The following is a 20,548-nucleotide window of genomic DNA, read 5'->3' on the forward strand; positions in this document are numbered from 1 at the left end:
TTTGCCTCATGTCCTGGAGTCATTGCAGACGAATCTCCATTGCCATAAGGGCTGTAATAATAGCAATAGTTAACACAAATATGCGTTGGTTATATCGCAAAAGGTGTACATAGAAGTAATTAATCAATAAACTAACATCAATTTGTAACATCAAAAATATAAAAGAAAAAAATCAAATAAATTACACTATAGAAAAAGAAATACCGTTCGAGGACATATAATTGGATCTTTTTTTTATCCAAATATATAATATTCTAATTTTTCTTTTGTCTTTAGCATCGTTAGATAATAGATTTGTAGGTATTAAAATTGAAAATAGATTGAAAACTTGTATGTTGATATCCACGTAATATATTATAATTCTGTCGCCGACAACCTATGATATTTAATAGTAACAATAACTAATAAGAAAATGTCATAAAAAGTGATAAGATATAAAATAATATTAAGATATAAATTTTTTTTTTGAGAATCAAAATAAATTGTCTTGGAGATAAACAATTACCAATTAACATAGTGGACATAACATTATATTTTCTTTTATCCAAATATAATTTATATATTAATTTTCTTCTGTCTTTAGGGTCGTTTGAATATTGTATTTGTATCTTTAAAACAAATAATAATTGATGTAATAAAACTATAATGAAAAAATGTTATAAAATTTTAAAAGTTCTATTAGTAATATGAAAATATTATAAATTCAAATGTGTAGCTATATAAAAATAATATATGAGAATGCATATTTAAATGACCTCATCCTAAAGTGCAAATTCATATCTTTTTTCTTTGTTTGTAATTGAATTATATATATATATATATATATATATATATATATATATATATATATATATATATATATATATATATATATATATATTATAGATGGATAAAATACTTAACAAAAATACACTCTTGTAATACTATGTCAGTAACAAATTTTGTACTTATGACTGCATCACCTCAAAGTTTAACAAGATTAAAAGCGAATTAAGCTGCAACAAATTTACATTTTTAGAACTCATCATTACAATTATTATATTTCAATTTTAATAATATTGTTTTATAACGTTTTATTATTTTAATTCATGTAACAAAAAAATTGTAATAAATGTTTTTAGGGGGTGTTTGGTTTAGTTTTTAAACACCCAAAAGTCATTTTTGGAAAAGTTACAAAAAGTCAGAATTTCTTGACTTTTCCAAAAAGTTGATTTTCCTTATATAAAAACTGCAAAAGTAACTTTCAAAACAAGTTTGCCAAACATATTTTTATTTTTTTTCTTTTTCAAAAAGGATTTTTGGATTTGAAAAGCTAAGCCAAACACCCCCTTAGTGTTAGAAAAAACAAAAACTATTTACTATTATACTCATTTCATGAAGAAAAATATTTTAATTTAAATAATATAAGTTACAATAATTATACTATTGATTTACTTATTTAATACAAGGAATACTTTATGTATAAAATAGAGGTATTAATTAGTGGAAATGATTAATTTTTTATTAATAAAAAATAACATACAACATAATAGAATATGAAATTTAAATAATTTAAAAATCTCACATAATGACATATGAAAAAAGTCTTGAGAAAATAACATGTATCAAAATGATTTTCATTTGTTAGGATAGATAATATCCAATTTTATATTAAACTATACATTTACACAATTTTGGTGGAATAATGGTGTAAAATTAAAGTAAATTATAATGAGATTTGATATTGGATTAGATATTCCCTTAGATGACAAATTTGAACAAATGCAAGGAATGGTGCTACATGTCCTTAGTAAGAGATAGCCATACATACATACATACCAAATGGAATATTCTGTTTTACGCGTGTCTTTAATCCTAATTCTAATAAATAAGTAGAACTTGGCCACGTGCCATTCTCCCAGCCCCCAAAATAGAGTTTTCCCGCTCATTTTTTCTTCTATATTTACGTAAATGTCATTGAATCCGAAAATTGAATAAAAGTTCAAACTGGTGCAATATATCAGGAAATTTTAGCTGTCAACTGCATTCAAAATATTCATGCATTAATTTTAAATGAATAAAGATTATGGAAATAATTTGAAAAAATATGTTAATGAATAATCAGATTCGAAAATCACGATTAAATTTGAAAGTTTGTTTATTTTGATTGCAAATTCAATATATTGCAATCATTAAATCCCTAAAAATCTGCAGTATTTTTCAGCAAACGTAAATATCATTTATACGGTTATTTTGTTTTTACCATTCTGCTCCATAACAATTCTGCTCCATAGAAACCACAGCAAACGTATTCTTCTTCATTCTTTGTTATTCTGCAACGCTTCAAGAATTAAATATCAGGTTAGTGTATTCAAAAATCAAAATTACCAATATTTCTATTTCCTCCATGTTCTTATTTATCTGTATTTATCACGTTCTCATTGTATGATTTCTATTCTTCTTATTTTTTGTAATTCTTCTTAATCGTCTATTTCTTCTACCTTTTCAGTTTAAAAGACGAAAAACTAATGAACATTACAAGTTCATTTTCTTTAAAAAAAATTAAAAATAGTCTTTTTCAGATGTGCACAGTAACTTTTTTTTATGGTATGAAATTTTAAAATTTGTTTGTTTTTATCTAAATACAATCTCAAAAAAATTTAGAATTTTAAAATTTATGAGTACATTAAGTCAGTTGTTATTGTCATGTGTTGATTTTTAATTTTTCTGTTTTACTCATTGTTATGTTATCTGTTAGTGTTAGTATGTTGCAGGGGCATTTTCGGTATAATTGTCGTTTTCATGTTTATTATATATTTGTGTTCCATCTTATTATATAAACTTTTATTCAATCTAAAACATTATTTCATATGAATTATTTGTTTTTGTTTGTATTCCATTTTATTATAAAATGAATTATTCAATTTAAAAATTTATGAGTACATTAAGTCAGTTGTTATTGTCATGTGTTGATTTATAATTTTTCTGTTTTACTTATTGGTTAGGATGTTCTGTACATTTTAAAAGGTTGCTAATTTTCCTTACAATTCTATAATGATTAAATTTATTGCAGAAAATGGAAATAGGAAATAAGGTTTACCTAAATAACATTGACCAGATAGATGAAAAATCGCATATCAAGGTTCGGGTGCTTAAAATTTGGAACTTTGTCAGAAATAATAAAGTTTGTTCCATTGAAATGATCATCATGGATGAGGAGGTTTGTTGTATTTGATATATTTTTTATTCATCATTCAATATTAGACATGTTTCATGAACATAATAATTTTTAATTTTTTTTTAAACAGGGTACACAATACCAAGCTCGTGTCTTCAATCAGAATTTCTCCAGATTTCGTCATCTTTTAAAGGAAGATGAAAGTTATATAGTTATAAAACCCAATATGGCTGCTGTTACTAATGGTTTTAGTTATACAGGTCATAAACAGACCTTAACTTTGGATTGGAAAAGCATCCTAAAAAAATGTGATGATTTCTCGGGTCCGGTTAATGAATTTATGTTTGTTGACTTTAATTCTATCATAGAACAAACATGCCCAAAAGACACATTCTTTGGTTAGTCATAAAATATTAATAAAATCATTTTTTATCATTTGTTTTTTTGGTTATACATTTTATTATTTAAATATTACGAATTTAATCCTAAACTTTTATTTTTTTGTGGTATCTGTTGTGTAGATGTTATTGGACATATCGTGTCATTTAGGCCTCTTGAAACTTCAAATCCAGTACCATCTAAGCATTATATAAAAGTCACTCTTAGCAACCTAGAGTGAGATTATATTGTATTATTTATTTATTATTTATTATCTTTAATTAATCACAAATTAATATTAATATACTATTTTATGGTTTATTTAGTTCTGTACATCTGAAGGTTACTATTTTTGGAAGTCAAGCATATCAAATTTCAGAATACCTAAAAAATAACCCGACTGTTAATTTTGTTGTTATTGTGATGCAGTTTTTGAAGCTAAACATTTGGAATGGTTTGTATTCAGTCTTTATATATAGATGTTTATAATTACTGTTTTTATATAAATTTTAATAATTGGATATACATTTTTTACAGGTCTTGGTGAAGCTAAAAGTCATTTTGAAGTAACGAAATTGTTCATAAATTCTGACATTTATGAAATAAATGAGTTTAAAAATAAGTTAGTTTCCAATTGTTTTTTATTTTTTTATAATGTATTTTAACTTAAAAAAAACACAAAACCTAATATTCATGAATCTAAATTAAACATTACAGGTTGAAATGTCATGACAATTTCGGTATAACTGAAAAAAGCATAACTACACTTCAAAGCTACTCTTCTTCATATACAGATGACTTTAAGGGCAATTTTCCATTAAAAACAATCTGTGAGATCACCGAACCAATTAAGGTATATTGCATTATTTTATATGTTTTACATTTTATTTTTGCATAATTTATTTTAATAATTTTTACATTTGATATGATACAGGAAATGAAGTTTTTATTAGTTGCTTCCATTGTTAATATAAGGTAGAATCTACCATGGTATTATGAAGCATGCAAAAAATGTGGAAAAAAAATTATCCCTGTTGCCAAAACCAATCATTCGTATACCAACCCTGAGGGAATTTCAGAAACTATGGTTGTCGAGTGTACAAATGCACAATGCAAAAAATCTGAATTTCAGTCAGTTATAAAGTATAGACATATTTATTTCTATTAATTTTGTCAATCTTAAAACAACACTAACAATGACATAATTATTTTTTGTTTTAGGTATATAATTCCAATTAACGTACAAGATTGTACTAGAACCATTGGATTGACTCTTTTTGATAGGGAAGCAAGGAGGTTGTTAAATATAAGTGCCTACGAGTTGAAAAAGATACATGATGCGGTATATTATTCATACCTTTAAAATCAGAAAACATTTACTTAATTTTTTTTAATTTATTAAAATATATCTTACAGGCCGGAGACAGTGATGCCCTATTTCCAATGCAACTTAACGTGTTGAAAAACCGCAATTTTGGTTTTGTTGTAGATATTACAGAATACAATGTCAACAACTATAATAACATCTACACAGTTCTCAGAGTTACAGAAGATATGTCCATTGTTTGTGAATTGGAAAGTAAAATAGAACTTATGGTATGTAATTTTTTATTGTTGAAAATTTACAATTCTTTAATGTTAAAGTACATAACGATTAACATATTTCCATTTTATTTTTTAGAGTATTCAATCTGTCTCCTTAAATCAAGTTGCTTTGGAATCCGATGATGTTGTACAGCCTGTTCAAAAGATTTTTCATTTTATTTTATAAACTTTTAATTATATTAGTTATTTTTTTAGGAATCAAACATTTTTTTTTTAAAATTAGGATGTGATCTCACAAACAGACGAAAGTTTTACACCCTCAACAGTTGATAAGCCAACCGCAACAAGTCCTTGCAAAATATCAGGTGATTTGAAGCGTAACCTCCAAGAAATTTATGATGTTGATTCTGGATATGATTTAAGTTCAACTAATGCTAAAAGAAAGTCAACCGCAGAGGAAACTCCACTCTTGATTCCAAAAATTGAAAAGTGAGTTTCTATCGGTTATAAGACACATTTAATATATTTTGATCATTTGTTTTGGTTATAAAGATATTTTAATTGCTTGGTATGATTTTTATTTTGGGGTATTTAGGATGTCAAATATTATTGGTTTTGAATATTTTTGGATACTTTTATTGTTTTAAATTGGACAAGTTAGTTGATTTTGGTTATAACTCAAATAAAATATATTGCCCCTAACTTGATAAGTATTTCATATATCGCAATTAACAATTAAGACAAATCAATCAATCAATCAATTTGTATAATAAAAATGCGAAATTCTTAGCTTTCTTCCCCAATTCGCATTCTACTGTAAAATTCGCATTCTTCATTCACCCTCTTTCTTCGCATGTTCCAGTCATTTTTTTTTAGTTCATTCGCATTTGAGTTGTTTGTCTCACCAAATGCGAAATTAATATTAACCATAATCACCTTCACATCTTTAACCCCAATCCATACAACCTCATATGCGAAACCCAATTTTGAACTGCATTTGACTCCAATATTGAACAAATCACATTTCACAGTCCTTCTTGACTTCGCATTTTTCTTCACGAATCGTCCCTCAATCAATAACCCAATTAACCCAATTGCGAATCCAAAATCAAAACTTATCTGTTTTCATATGCGAACCCAACTGATTGGCTTTTCAAAATCAAATTCGCAACTCCAAATCGTTCGATTATTCGCCCCAATTCCAAAATCAAATAACAGATCCTTCGTATGATTCATTTAATAACCAAGGCTTCGTTCCAGAAAACATCGAATTTAACAGTTATTCGTTCCCACAATCTTTAACCTCCGTTTAAAATCGATCCCTGTATACAAACCCAATAACCAATCGAACACATACCATTCGAAAACAATAATCATTACACCCTTCAACAGATTTGACATCGCATTTCAAAACAATCGATCTTACTTCATCTGCTTGATATATCGCAATTAACAATTAAGACAAATCAATCAATCAATCAATTTGTATAATAAAAATATTGCTATATATGTAAAGACCATATTGCCCCTAACTTGATAAGTATTTGATATATCGCAGTTAACAATTAAGACAGATAAATAAATCAATCAATTTGTATAATAAAAATTCGAAATTCTTAGCTTTCTTCCCCAATTCGCATTCTACTGTAAAATTCACATTCTTCATTCACCCTCTTTATTCGCATGTTCCAGTCATTTTTTTTTTAGTTCATTCGCATTTGAGTTGTTTGTCTCACCAAATACGAAATGAATATTAACCATAATCACCTTCGCATCTTTAACCCCAATCCATACAACCTCATATGCGAAACCCAATTTTGATTTGTATTAACAAATGCGAACATTTTTGCTTTTACACGTGAACTGCATTTGACTCCAATATTGAACAAATCACATTTCACAGTCCTTCTTGACTTCGCATTTTTCTTCACGAATCTGTTCAAAAGGTTTTTCATTTTATTTTATAAACTTTTAATTATATTTGCTTGTAAAATTTTTTTAAATTTTTTCTTAATATTTTAAATTTTTGGCCGATATTGCATATGTGGTTATTATTGTTCAAATGTTAAAGCTATCTTGAGCTTGATACTTTGATACTTTTACAGGTGAAATTATATTGTGATTGAGGGTGCTTAATTTGTACTTTATCTAATTTGTATTAAAAAAAAATGAAAACTTTGTTGGTATTCTTCTTAAAGTAAAAAATAACTACTCAATAGTCAATACTACAACATTTTACTTTCATTGGTTTCCCTTTAACCAGTAAAAATCATTATTATGTAATTTTTTAGAATGGAACATTCCCTTTAACGGCTGTTTACTTAATAATTTTTTTCATCATATTGATGAATCCTACTTTTTTTTCATTTGTTACCATTTAAATCTTATGGTTATACCATTGTACTTTAAAATGTTTTTTGGTTTAATATTAATGGAACATTCCTTTAATGACAATGTACTTTCATTGGTTTCTATGTAACCTCTAAATATCATAAACTAGAGGGGGAGCCCCCGCGATGCGGAGGTCGGATGAAACCTTTTTGGTTTGTTGTTTTCTCTATGTTGAGGAGATAAAATAGATGCAAATGTGAATACATACATAATTGGTTTTTCTTATCTATATTTATGTTGAAGAGAGTTGCTAATGTGACAAAATTATCACTTTATGTTGAAAAGCAAAAGGTACGGTTTAGTACCTGACACAGAATAGACAATTTCCAGGAGAATAAAACTTCATAAACGTGCTTGACATGTGGTTTATTCTGTGTTTGCATTACGTTTTATATATGGAATGACAAAATAGACCTAAACGATAGATTATATTTTTTAAAGGTGAATACAAGGCTTAACCATGCATCTGTTCATAAGCATAGTATCAAAAGAGAAAACGATTTAAAGAGACCATGGATAATAAGATGACAAAAGAGTTGGAGATTTTTTTGTTTTGTATCACTCCATATATGGCTGATCATCATCTGGAAGTGTTTTGAGTAGTTTCCTGAGCTCCTGGATGGTCGTTTCAGTTTCCTTCTTTAGACTGTAAATCGCCATGATTCTTTTTGATGCCACGTACGTACTTTTGTTGATGACTTCCTTCATATCTAGGTAGTTGGTGTACTTTGGTCGACAACTCATGTTCTCCAACACTTCGTTCTTCATCTCTTGGTTGAAGTAGTAATCGTTTTCGAGTTTTGTCAAAGCGTCCAGCTCTTCCTCCGCCTGGCCAATCAGCATATGAATGATGCTTTCCATTTCAGCCGGTTTCATTTTGTGGGAGTGGTTTTGGCTTTTGGTTTTCCGATGGGTAGTTTGGTTGGATGTGGGTTGTAGATGTTATGTGTTTGTGATTTATAAGAAGGTCGAAGCTGTAAACAGGAGTAGAGGGGTATTAAATGCGATGCGAAAGGGCGAAGGGTTCTTGGTGTGTGTAATCGGCTGCAATCGATTGGTATGTCCAATCGTTGTAGGTGATGTAAGCCTATTTAGGATTGACGTGAGTTTTTAGATGTAGGAATGCTGATGTTTATCCGGTACATAATCTAAATTTTTTGTTAATTAAAAAATTTGAAAATAAGATAATGCACAATTTGATTATTGGAAAAATGGTCTAACTAATTTTTATATTATATTTATACAAAGCTGTTGTAATCGATGTCTTCTTTATAAACAGGAACCCATAAAATGACACCCTGTTCTTTTTTAACCTCTTCATGTTTTGCTATATTTAAAAGTGGAAGATGTAAGTTAAGTTTTAAAATGTAGTTACCATTTATGTAATCTAGATACAAGATTTAAAAAATTACATTTAATAGAAAGCAACTTCTATGTGTTGTGTTCTTATTGTTTATTATTTAGGATATTTATGTTGATTATTTTAAACATGGAACACTTATGTCTATTATTGAGAATAACTATTATTTTTGTCACGATAAATATGTTATTTTTAATAAATAATCAATAACCAATTGTAAACAAAATTTATATCTTTGATTCTCTAAAATTAATTCATACATTTTTGTAATGGTTGCAGCATATTTACTTATCTTCTGTAAATAACCTATATTCAACCAACTATTTCCTAATATTCTATACTCCCTTTTTAGATGAAATTTGAATATTAAACTAATTTTTAGTTGTAATCTTTTAAATTCCAAAAAATCAGGAAGAAAATTATATCTAATAAAGATCCAACAACAATAAAATCATATAATCGTAATCTTTTTCCAATATTCAAGCATATAACTTTACCTCAAAACGTGAAATCCAAAATTTTGAAACACCTCATTCGTCTTCTTAATGTTCAATTGTTTCTGCGATTTTTTTTTCATTAAGCTTACATCAAACTGCTTCATTAAAGTTGTAATCCTCATTCCAGTTCTACATGCAAGATTTCCATATCCATATGTCAGGTTAGTATTATCAGTTTAGATCACTTTGTTTTCTCTATGAATTTATGGTTGAAATTTACAACAATAATCAATATGCTGGAATAGATGTTTTTCTAATTGTAAAAAAATAATCTTGAATAGATACATAAGATCAATAAGCAATTTATAATCATCACGATTATCGTGTATCACACAATTTTACCTTCATTGATTCCATGGAGATCTAGGGTTTTAACCCCTGATATCATCCGAACCCACGATTGGTTGAAATTGGGGAAACAGTAGATTTAAATCGAATAAACCCTAGGTTGGAAATGAGGATGATGAGTCATGATGCTCATCAGGGAAATAATTGATTGTGGAATAGCAAGAAGGAGAGTCTACCTTCAAATCGTATTTTTCAATCTTGACGGAGACCAATTCGGACGATTACACGGTATCGTAGATCTCCATGATTTTTTAGGTTGCCTTTCATGCGTTGTAGATTGCGATCGATTTAGGGGGAATCGAGGACAGTCATTGACTGCTGATCTTCGACGACCGTCTATGGAAGATTGGAGTCGTTGTATACAAACATTCAGACTTCTTTTGATGGAGTTATTTCTGCAACTACAGCACAATCTTCCACTTCAAATCTTATTTTCGGACACATATCTACAATCCGACTCATGTTAACTTTAATATCTTTATTTAAAGTCTCTTTTACACAATATAAACAAATATATTTTCTATTTTATACTGTTTCATATTTTTAAAATCTTCAATTTACTAATTTTTTTTAAAATATATTATAAAAGAGTAAATTAATATTTGCAAATTTTGTTAAACATTTTAATAAACAAATTAATAAAGGTAACTTTTTAAATACATTTACTTTATTATCATTATTTATTTAATTCTAACTAACTTCAATTGTATTATATAAACATATTATGTACATAATTTCACATTTCATTTCCTAACCTATGTCTTCTTATGCAGAAAACAACAGTAACATGTACCACATGCAAGCCAAAGAGAAAAGAAGACAAAGAAAAATATATTTGGAAAATAAAAGATCGAAGAAAATAAAAACAATATCAAACGTTCCAAGTATATCATTACAGCATCTCTTCAAAAAAACCATTAACTATAACCGTATTAGTATTTTATATTCCATCTTTTACTGTTATATAGTTGAATACATATATTTACAAGTTTTATAAGTTATTTCTATTTGCAGATCAATCAACCAACATTGTTCGTCAAACTCAAAATGTCAATTCATTTACAACACCTGCAAAGCATAACACAACCATACAATACTGTCCTTCCTCTACAGATGTTAGAACTCCATTTTCTAACATTACAAATGTTATAAATCCGTTATCTAACATTACGAATGGTAATTATTTATGGTTTTTAAAATATACTATTATCCATTATGTAAATATTTATTTATTTAGTTAACTATTTTATTTTTATTTTATTCAGATAACATTGGTTTCGATAAATATATCACTTCCAAGTTAGCAAAGAAAAGACAGTACCATGTACTTTCAAATGATATGACATCAAAAAATGCATCTACAGTAACAACTTCTTCATCATCAATCAAGTTAAATCCAGGATGTCATAAATTAAAAACGAAGACAAGACATTTATCCCCTATCCCATTGATTGATTTGACAGAAGATGTAGAAAATATACATCAAGTGAACAATGAAAATCGTATAGTTGGTATCTCAAATGGTAATGAAAAAATAAAATCCATTTTACATTTCAGATATTATGTTCTATATAATTATAAAATTCATTGATATTTTATTCAACGCTTTTATTTTACAGAATATTTGGATCATGGTGATCAAGATGTTGTATGTCAAACATGTCGTGCAAAGTTATGGAGAAATGAATCCATTAGAGGTAAAGAAAATGGGAACACGGATTATTCATTATGTTGTGGTTACGGCAAAGTTCAACTTCCAGACTTAAAGAATGCACCCCCTACTTATGAAAGAATGTTTCGAAATATGGATTCAAAAAGCAAACACTTCATGAAAAACATTCGACGTTACAATTCAATGTTTTCTTTCACGTCGATGGGTGGTAAAATTGACTCTTCAATCAATAGAGGAAACGCTCCTTACATTTTCAGATTGGGTGGTCAAAATTATCATAGTATTGGAAGTCTATCATAGTATTGGAAGTCTTTTGCCAGCAAAAGGATCGGAACCAAAATTCTCTCAGTTATACATTTATGACACTGACAACGAAATTACAAATAGACAAAGATGTTTTCGGTATTTTCTCAAACTTCTTATTCATAATCTATTATTATATATATATATATATATAATGTATATATTACTAATATTATGTATAAATTTATTTATTTTAGTGGTGAAAAAGATCAATCAACATCAACTGATAGTGATATTGTTAAAGATATTAAGGTGATGTTGGATTCAAATAATGTCTTGGTTAGATCTTATAGAATGGTAAGAGATACTTTTCAAAAAAAATCCAGAAGTTGATATGAAATTACGACTTATCGGGAGAAGGGAGCAAGATGGAAGAACATATAACCTACCGACTGCTTCTGAGGTTGCTGCTTTAATAATTGGTGACATTTCGGATTCAATCGAAAAGAGGGATATCGTCGTTCAAACAAAAAATGGTTGTCTACAATGTATCAGTGAATTGCATCCTTCGTACCTTCCTCTCCAATATCCATTGCTATTTCCATATGGGGATGATGGTTATAGTGTTGACATTCTTCATAGAGGTGTGTCATTTACGACCAACAGCAAGCGTGCGAAATGTACAATGAGAGAATATTTCGCTTATAGGATTCAAGACAGAGATCATTCGTTCTCTCTCATACTTAATTCAAGAAGGTTGTTTCAACAATTTCTGGTAGATGCCTATACTATGATGGAAACGGAGAGAATGTACTACATACGTAGGCAACAACATGTTCTTAGATGTGATTCTTATGAAAATTTACGTAACCAAAAAGCTCAAGGAACGACTGATATCTCGAATGTCGGCCAACGTGTCATATTACCTTCATCCTTTACCGGAGGTGCACGCTATATGCTGCAAAACTATTTGGATGCCATGTCACTATGTAAATGGTTTGGATATCCTGATTTCTTCATAACCTTTACGTGTAATCCCAAATGGCCTGAGATTAAAAGGTTTCTTAAGGATACTTCACTTCAACCAGAAGACAGACCTGATATACTATGTAGGTTGTTTAAGATCAAGCTTGATGCATTCATTAAAGACTTAAGGGAGAATCAAATTTTCGGCAAAGTTCAAGCATGTAATTAAAACTATATTTTTAATTTTTTTATAAAACATTGATCTTATTATTATATTTTAAATATGTTTTGATATCTAATCACATTCTCTTTTATTTTTTGTCAAATTCTTTTACAGATGTTTATACCATTGAATTTCAAAAAAGAGGTTTGCCGCATAGTCATATATGTCTATTCATGCATTCTGACAACAAGCTACCAACTGTTGAACTTATCGATCCAATAATTTCAGCAGAGATACCAGACAGAATTGAAGATCCTGAATTGTATTCACTTGTAAATGAGTTTATGATTCATGGTCCATGTGGAGCTGAAAATATGAATTGTCCATGCATGGTGGATAAAAAGTGCTCTAAAAACTTTCCAAAACAATTCATTAATCATTCGTCTGTTGATCAGAATGGTTTTCCGTTATATAGGCGAAGAAACGATGGTCATTTTGTAGAAAAATCAGGTGTAAGGTTGGATAATAGAAATGTTGTTCCATACAACAAATATCTATTGAAAAGATATCAGGCACATATTAATATTGAATGGTGCAATCAGGGATCTTCTATAAAGTATTTGTTTAAATACATAAATAAGGGTCCTGATAGAGCTACAGTTGCTGTTGTACCAACCAACAATGAATGTGAAAATAATGATGCGGTCGATGAAATAGCTAAATATTACGATTGTAGATATTTATCAGCATGTGAAGCATCATGGCGAATTTTTAGATATGATGTTCATTGCAGATATCCTTCTATTGTTAGACTACCTTTTCATCTTCCTAATCAACAACAGATTGTATATGGCGAAGATGATGATATTGATGATGTTCTTGACAAACCTTCTGTTGCTGCTTCAAAGTTCACAGCTTGGATGGAGTGTAATGCAATCGACAGTGAAGCACGGAAACTCACATATGTTGAATTCCCTACAAAGTTTGTTTGGATATTAAATGGTCGGTTTTGGAAGCGAAGGAAAGTAGGAAAAGCCATCGGTAGAATTCATTCAGTTTCACCTAAACTAGGTGAAGCATATTTCTTAAGGATTCTTTTAAATAAAGTAAAAGGACCAACATCATTTGATGAAATTCGCACGGTAAATGGAGAAACACATCTTCTTTTAGAGATGCCTGTTATGCACTCGGGCTATTAGATGATGACAAGGAATACATTGATGCAATTAAAGAAGCAAGTCATTCTAGATCTGGTTTTTATCTACGCTTTTTATTTGCTACATTGTTGATGTGTAACAGTATGTCTAAACCAGAGATCGTTTGGGAAAATACATGGGAATATTTGGCAGATGGAATTCTATATAGCCAACGACGAAGATTTAAGTCAGCAGGTATTACATTTTTTCTTATTTTTTAAAATTAATTTATTTTTATTTTTCAACACCCATTAAATAATTAGTAATGAAATTATTAAATATCAACCACGTATTTTATTAATTATTTAATATTTTCGTGCAGAATTGTCTCTCGGAGTAGATGAACTTAAGAACTTAACTTTGTTCGAAATACAATAAATTTTACTTCGAAACAACTCTACTCTCAAAAACTTCAAAAACATGCCATACCCAGATGTTGAATCCGTTTCTTCTTCAAACAATCGACTTATCACCGAGGAACTAGATTACGACATTCCCGTGATAAAGAATGACCATGATCGTATGTTTCTTGCATTAACAAATGAGCAATGGAACATTTTCCTGAACATCAAGAGTGATATTCAACAAAATAAAGGAGGTGTCTTCTTTGTTTACGGGTATGGTGGAACGGGTAAAACTTTTTTATGGAAAACAATATCTGCAGCAATTAGATCTGAAGGAAATATTGTATTAAACGTTGCTTCAAGTGGTATTGCTTCATTATTATTTCCTGGTGGTAGAACAGCACACTCTCGATTTATAATTCCATTTGAGCTTACAGAGGATTCTTTTTGTAACATAAATCCAGACGGTGAGTTGGCAAGCTTAATAAGGAAAACCTCTTTGATAATTTGGGATGAAGCACCTATGGTCCATAAGCATGCATTTGAAGCTTTAGATCGAACTTTGAAGGATTTATTAAGGTGCGTAAATTCAACCATCTCAAATATTCCATTTGGAGGGAAAGTTATTGTCTTTGGAGGAGATTTTAGACAAATTCTACCTGTTGTGCCGGGTGGCAGTAGACAGAACATTGTAAATGCTTCTTTGAGTTCTTCATATTTATGGGAACATTGCAAAGTCCATAGATTAACAAAAAACATGAGGCTAACTGTTGGAAGGGATCAATCAGATATAGGAAAAATAAGAGATTTTGCAAATTGGTTGTTGGATATAGGAGAAGGAAAACTTGGTGGTCCGAACGACGGTGAAACGATTATCGATATTCCGGATGATATTCTCATTAATGATTCACATGATCCTATAGGTTCCTTAATTGAGTTTGTATATCCTTCAATTTTAGAGTACTATAGCGATATAAATTATTTCCAAGAAAGAGCGATACTTGCTCCAAAAAATGAAGTTGTCCAGGAAATAAACGACCGTTTACTTAAGAAGTTTCCAGGAGATCAAGTTGAATATTTAAGTTCAGACTGCATATGTGAATCCAAATTTCTCCATGATCAATTTGATGCAAATCTATACTCTCCTGATGTATTAAATGGACTCAAAGTATCCGGTTTACCAAATCATAAATTAGTTTTAAAAATTGGTGTTCCAGTAATGTTACTGAGAAATATTGATCAGAAAAACGGCTTATGTAATGGCACAAGACTACAGGTGTTATCATTGGGCAAACGTGTTATTGAGGCACGTATAATAACTGAACTAATATTGGAAATCAGACTTTTATTCCAAGAATGTCTTTAACTCCATCAGAAAAAAAGATTCCCTTCAAATTCACAAGAAAACAGTTTCCTTTGGCTGTATGTTTTGCAATGACTATTAACAAAAGTCAAGGACAATCGTTGTCAAAGGTTGGTCTGTTTCTGAAAGATCCAGTTTTTTCACATGGACAATTGTATGTTGCCTTATCTAGAGTTCAGAGTAGAGAGGGATTAAAATTATTAATTTTAGATAAAGATGGCAAACTCAGAAATAAAACTTCCAATGTTGTTTATAAGGAAGTTTTTCGAAATTTGTAGCCAACTTTTTTGTAACGTCGTTTTATTCAATTTTAGGAAATCACACTTAATCCATCATATTACTGTATTTTTCTATAATTACGTATTGTTGTATTTTATGTTAATTTCATTACACACATTGGTATTGTATCATCTGCATATGTCCAATTAGAATGATGAATAAAAAAAAATAGTTTTAAAAAATCTTCATTCCTAATTAAATACTTCCCATTTAGTTAGTAATTAAATAATTACCAATAAAAAAATTATTTAAATATTCAATATTACAATTTATAAGTTATCAGAATTGTTGATATAATATTTTATTAAATAATTAATTTTTAAATTCAATTCAAAAACAGCACCCGTAGGTTCCACGGGTTTTAACCTAGTAAGGTAAGATATGAATACGGTTTTGTGATATTTGTCTGTCTTTTTATATATCAATTTTTAATTAATAGATTTTGTAGAACGGGTTAAGACTTCAATTTTTTAATTATCTAGTTCTAAGGATTAATATATTTTTTTAATGATTTTTATATCAATGATCTAGTTTTGAATTTATTATTATTATTATTATTATTATTATTATTATTATTATTATTAGTTTTAAGTTTAAATGTTTATTTTAAACATACTGAATCTACAGTTTAAGTACTTGTAAATTATAATTTATTTGACAAAACATCAAATCATATTAAATGACCCAACATGGTTAGGTGGTCAAAATGTCTAGTGTGTGTAATTTGTATGTAATTAGTAGGAATGTTCCTACGTAGCAGCATGTTTATTAATCTCATACTTTCAACACCATTTATTTAAGAGAAGTTAAATTGTTTCTTACCTTTCAAACCTACAAATACTCATACCAATTAAAATTATGGTATATATTACCATTTCATATTTACTTAACTATCTCATTAATAGTATATTAGGAATATATCAAATAAAATTAAATTGAATGGTGAAATGATGACACGTATCATTATGTTAATGAGTAGAAATATTTGTAGGCATAAAAAGTAAGATACAATTTAATTTCTCTTTATTTAATACTCTCTTATATAGAAACCATTTTTATAATTTCGTTATTAAATCCGGAACATTACTATAAATTTTTATTAAATAGGAACCATTTTAATAATATCGCTATTACATAGGGACCAATTCTACAATATCTCTATTACATAGAGATAGTTTTGGTAATAGGGATTTTCTAACCTGTCTTCTAAGGGCACACATAAGAAACACTAATTGAACTATTAATTATAGATAATATTATCATAATTAAATTAAAATTCATTAATTATAGAAAATATTCTTCATAATTAATACATTTCATATCTCTATCTCTATATATATTAAACCAGAAACCTAATGACATCACTTGCAAAAATCAGGGTTCTTTATTAGGTTTCATTCATTCATCTCAACAATATGATCATTTTGATGATGTCATCTCATCCTTACACAAAAAAAAAATTAACACGCCTACGCCATTTTGTAATGTCTTATATCAACCTTCGTCAAACCCATGCGTATTAGTCTCCTACTTCGGTAGCAATTTGTTACCATCATCTTCCCTCACCTTCACCTTTATTCAATCTTTTTCTTCACGAGCCATTCAAACGGACATATTTGTTATATCTTCTTCTTGAGGAGCCAATTAGAAGATACATAAAGGGTTTTGTGTTTGGGGGAACGGGTTTCCACTTTAGATGTCATTTGGGTTCCAACAGTCTCTTCGATTTTGTAATTGATTATGTATAAACTTTTAGTTCGACAAGTTTTCTTGATTCACCTACGTTACTAACCTTGGATTATTTCATTGTTTCCGTTCAATTTATTAGGTTACATTGAATAGCAATATAGCAGCCCCAATGGGCATCGGTTGTGGGTAAATCAAAGATGTTAATCCGGTTTTCATCTGATTTGACGAAATAAGAAAGTGATGGTGGCGGTTCTTGGTCCGGTGGTGGCAATTTTGTCAGAGGGAGCATCATCGGTGATCAACGAGGCCAAACAAATAGGAGGGAGAAACAACGATTGTTCGTCAGTTGGCTTTGCAAACCGATGTGGTCTCCCAGGTTCGACGGTTTGAAGGGAAGAACGCGATGGGGTAGGGCATCAACGAGGTTCGAATGGGTCCGATGAGATGGAGAGCATGAAGAAGCATCAAAGACATTGTGACTGGTTCATTAGGCATGATAAGAGAGAATATGATTTTTGACCAATTCAATTTCTATATGAGTTCTATTAGCTTCACATTCGATATTTAAGGGATAAGAATAATCAAACTTGAATTTCGAAATGAATACACATAATCAATCTTATCTTAAATTTAAAAATTCAAAATCTAATCTTTGACTTTTTAGTCAAATGCTTAATTTTAAATTGTACAAGCCCTTAGGCACTATTTACAATCATTTTAAGCATTGAGTAATCTTGGATATTAGTTTGGTCAGTATTAGAAAAAGTCAAAATAATAATCACAGTTTATTGACTAAGTACATACTTACATTTCCTATATTTTTTGTGATCTAATCCACTATAAATTACCAAAGCTTCCTGTCCTATAATTCTTGAAACCGTAAATCTGCGATCATCCAAAACCCTAATATCTAAAATTCATTCTTTTGCTCGATTACTACAGAAGAAAAAAATCATTGTTCTTTTTGAATTTAATTGGTTGTATGTGTGTGTCTTTTGCATACATAAGCCGCAACAGGTACGTGTTATTTGTGAATTCACATAATTTGTATGCGTGTTTGTGTTTTTTTGGCCAATACATAAACTCAATCTCAATCTCCGTCACACCCCAAAACCGGAACGGCGGAAACGTTCGGGGGTGGAGGACGTCATGTTTAGTATCATAAGACATGCATCATAGTAAACAAAGTTATGAACAACCATTTCATTAGAAAGAAAGTTTTTACAATGTGTGTGTTCACAAAACAAGAATACATAATCAAATAACAAAACAAGACTTGAAGCTACTAAGCTCCATCTTCTGAATTCCCAGCGCGAGTACCTGTCTATTAGTTTCCTGAGAATACAAGTTATTTGAAAGAGTTTATCAGCAATTAAGCTTGTGAGTTCATAAGTTTTTAGTGATGTAAGTAAGTTGTAGAAAGTTGTTGTAAAATGTAGTAAGTAGTAAATTCTATTTAGAAAAGTTCGCCTGTTCCTCTAAAGAATCCTATATTTCCTAATTTAATGAAAGATAAGTAAAAATGACTCTACAATCCTTTCTATGAGTACTAAATGGGTACAAGTTATATAAGACTGAGAGTAAACAAACAATAGATTATGCGCATCTTCCCTAAAGCGGATAACAGACATCCCATTGTTTGTTTGATCGTCGTGGTATATAACCCTGGTGTATTCACTTGTTACTCATGGATTTAATTGTAACAATTCCTTTATATTTAATGAAAATATTCCTTAAGAAAACCCTTATTTCTTATAACAAAATAGTGACCACAGTGATTACTTCTATAATTACTTACTTTATACTGACTATATATGATCTAATATCAAATAGATAGTTAATTGGGTGAATATGCCCTAACCCCACAACCAAACAAGGAACATGAAGTAAGGCTGAAAGCACACATCCAACTATTTATTGGGTACTAATGATATATAACCGTGATGTATAAACTAAGGTATTGTAGAGTTAACTACCTAAGGTCCTTTAAAATGATGGTTTAATGAAATGGATTAAACCCTTTACTGGTAAGTTTCTAGTTTTATATATCAAAAGTTTTGCTTTGAAAAGTATGTTTTGTACTAGAAAACTGTGTATTGAATTAGTATCCTATGACCTAACGCATACCTGGTACCTCTTATGATGACTTAATGTATACAAAACATATATATAATTAATATCTAATGGATAATAGGCTGGGCTAAGCCCACAACCAAACAAGGAATAGGAAATGAAGCAGAAAGCACACATCCTATTACCTATCAGATATTATTGATATACATCTCTTGATGTATACATTAAGGAATCATAAGGTTAGCATTATGGTCCCTTTCTACTGAATGTACTAGACATGACTGTTATGATTGTCATTTGTAAAATTTAAGGTTTTCCTAGTTTATAACTATCTTGACTCGAAAATAGTTTGCATTAACTTTCAAGTGGAACTGTCACTTTATGAAAGTAATGGGAAAATATAAGTACTCAGTTGTCTTATGAATTAACATACTGACGTACTAATTACCTTAAAACATATTTGATTTATTAAGGTCATAATGTGAAGGCTAGATCCCATACTAAATGCTTTCCCTATTGAAAGATTCTGGGAACCAAACGCAACTTCAACAAACGAGTTGGTAGGCCGTGTAACTTCACACTAAAGTTATGTGTGTTGGATTAGTGTCTAAGTTCATAACTATTTTGGTATGTACTTGATCCGATGGTGCATGGTCCTTTTGGGTTGCCTTCACCAAAGCAACTTGATAGGATGAATTATGGAGAGAGAGAATTAATTATGATTTATTAATATATTATGAGAATAATATATTAAAGGAGAAATCATAATTGTTAATTAACATTAGTCAATAATTAATTAAGAATTAATTTTGTAGCTAAAAGACATTAATTAAACTTAAGGGACTAGAACTGTGAATTGTATGATAGTTGAATATTGGGCTAAT

General features: G+C 29.3%; 2 protein-coding genes and 1 long non-coding RNA gene across 3 annotated transcripts; all 3 read left to right on the forward strand.

Annotated features, from left to right (window-relative positions):
* Nucleotides 1-2,132: 2,132 nt before the first annotated feature.
* Nucleotides 2,133-3,479, forward strand: LOC145013365 (uncharacterized). Its single transcript, XR_013664947.1, has 3 exons — nt 2,133-2,340; nt 3,053-3,199; nt 3,288-3,479. It is a non-coding gene; the product is annotated as an uncharacterized LOC145013365 (long non-coding RNA).
* Nucleotides 3,480-11,985: 8,506 nt separating this feature from the next.
* On the forward strand, nt 11,986-13,919 carry LOC145010645 (uncharacterized). Its single transcript, XM_078969161.1, has 2 exons — nt 11,986-12,778; nt 12,895-13,919. Exons 1-2 carry the CDS (start codon nt 11,986-11,988, stop codon nt 13,917-13,919), a joined length of 1,818 nt encoding a protein of 605 aa, XP_078825287.1.
* A 417-nt stretch (nt 13,920-14,336) lies between these two features.
* LOC145010646 (uncharacterized) lies at nt 14,337-15,626 on the forward strand. The gene has a single exon (XM_078969163.1). The coding sequence runs from the start codon at nt 14,337-14,339 to the stop codon at nt 15,624-15,626; it is 1,290 nt and encodes a 429-aa protein (XP_078825289.1).
* The last annotated feature ends 4,922 nt before the right edge of the window (nt 15,627-20,548 follow it).

Source organism: Lactuca saligna, chromosome 8 (assembly GCF_052625555.1).
Source record: "Lactuca saligna cultivar CGN05327 chromosome 8, ASM5262555v1, whole genome shotgun sequence".
Lineage (NCBI taxonomy): Eukaryota > Viridiplantae > Streptophyta > Magnoliopsida > Asterales > Asteraceae > Lactuca > Lactuca saligna.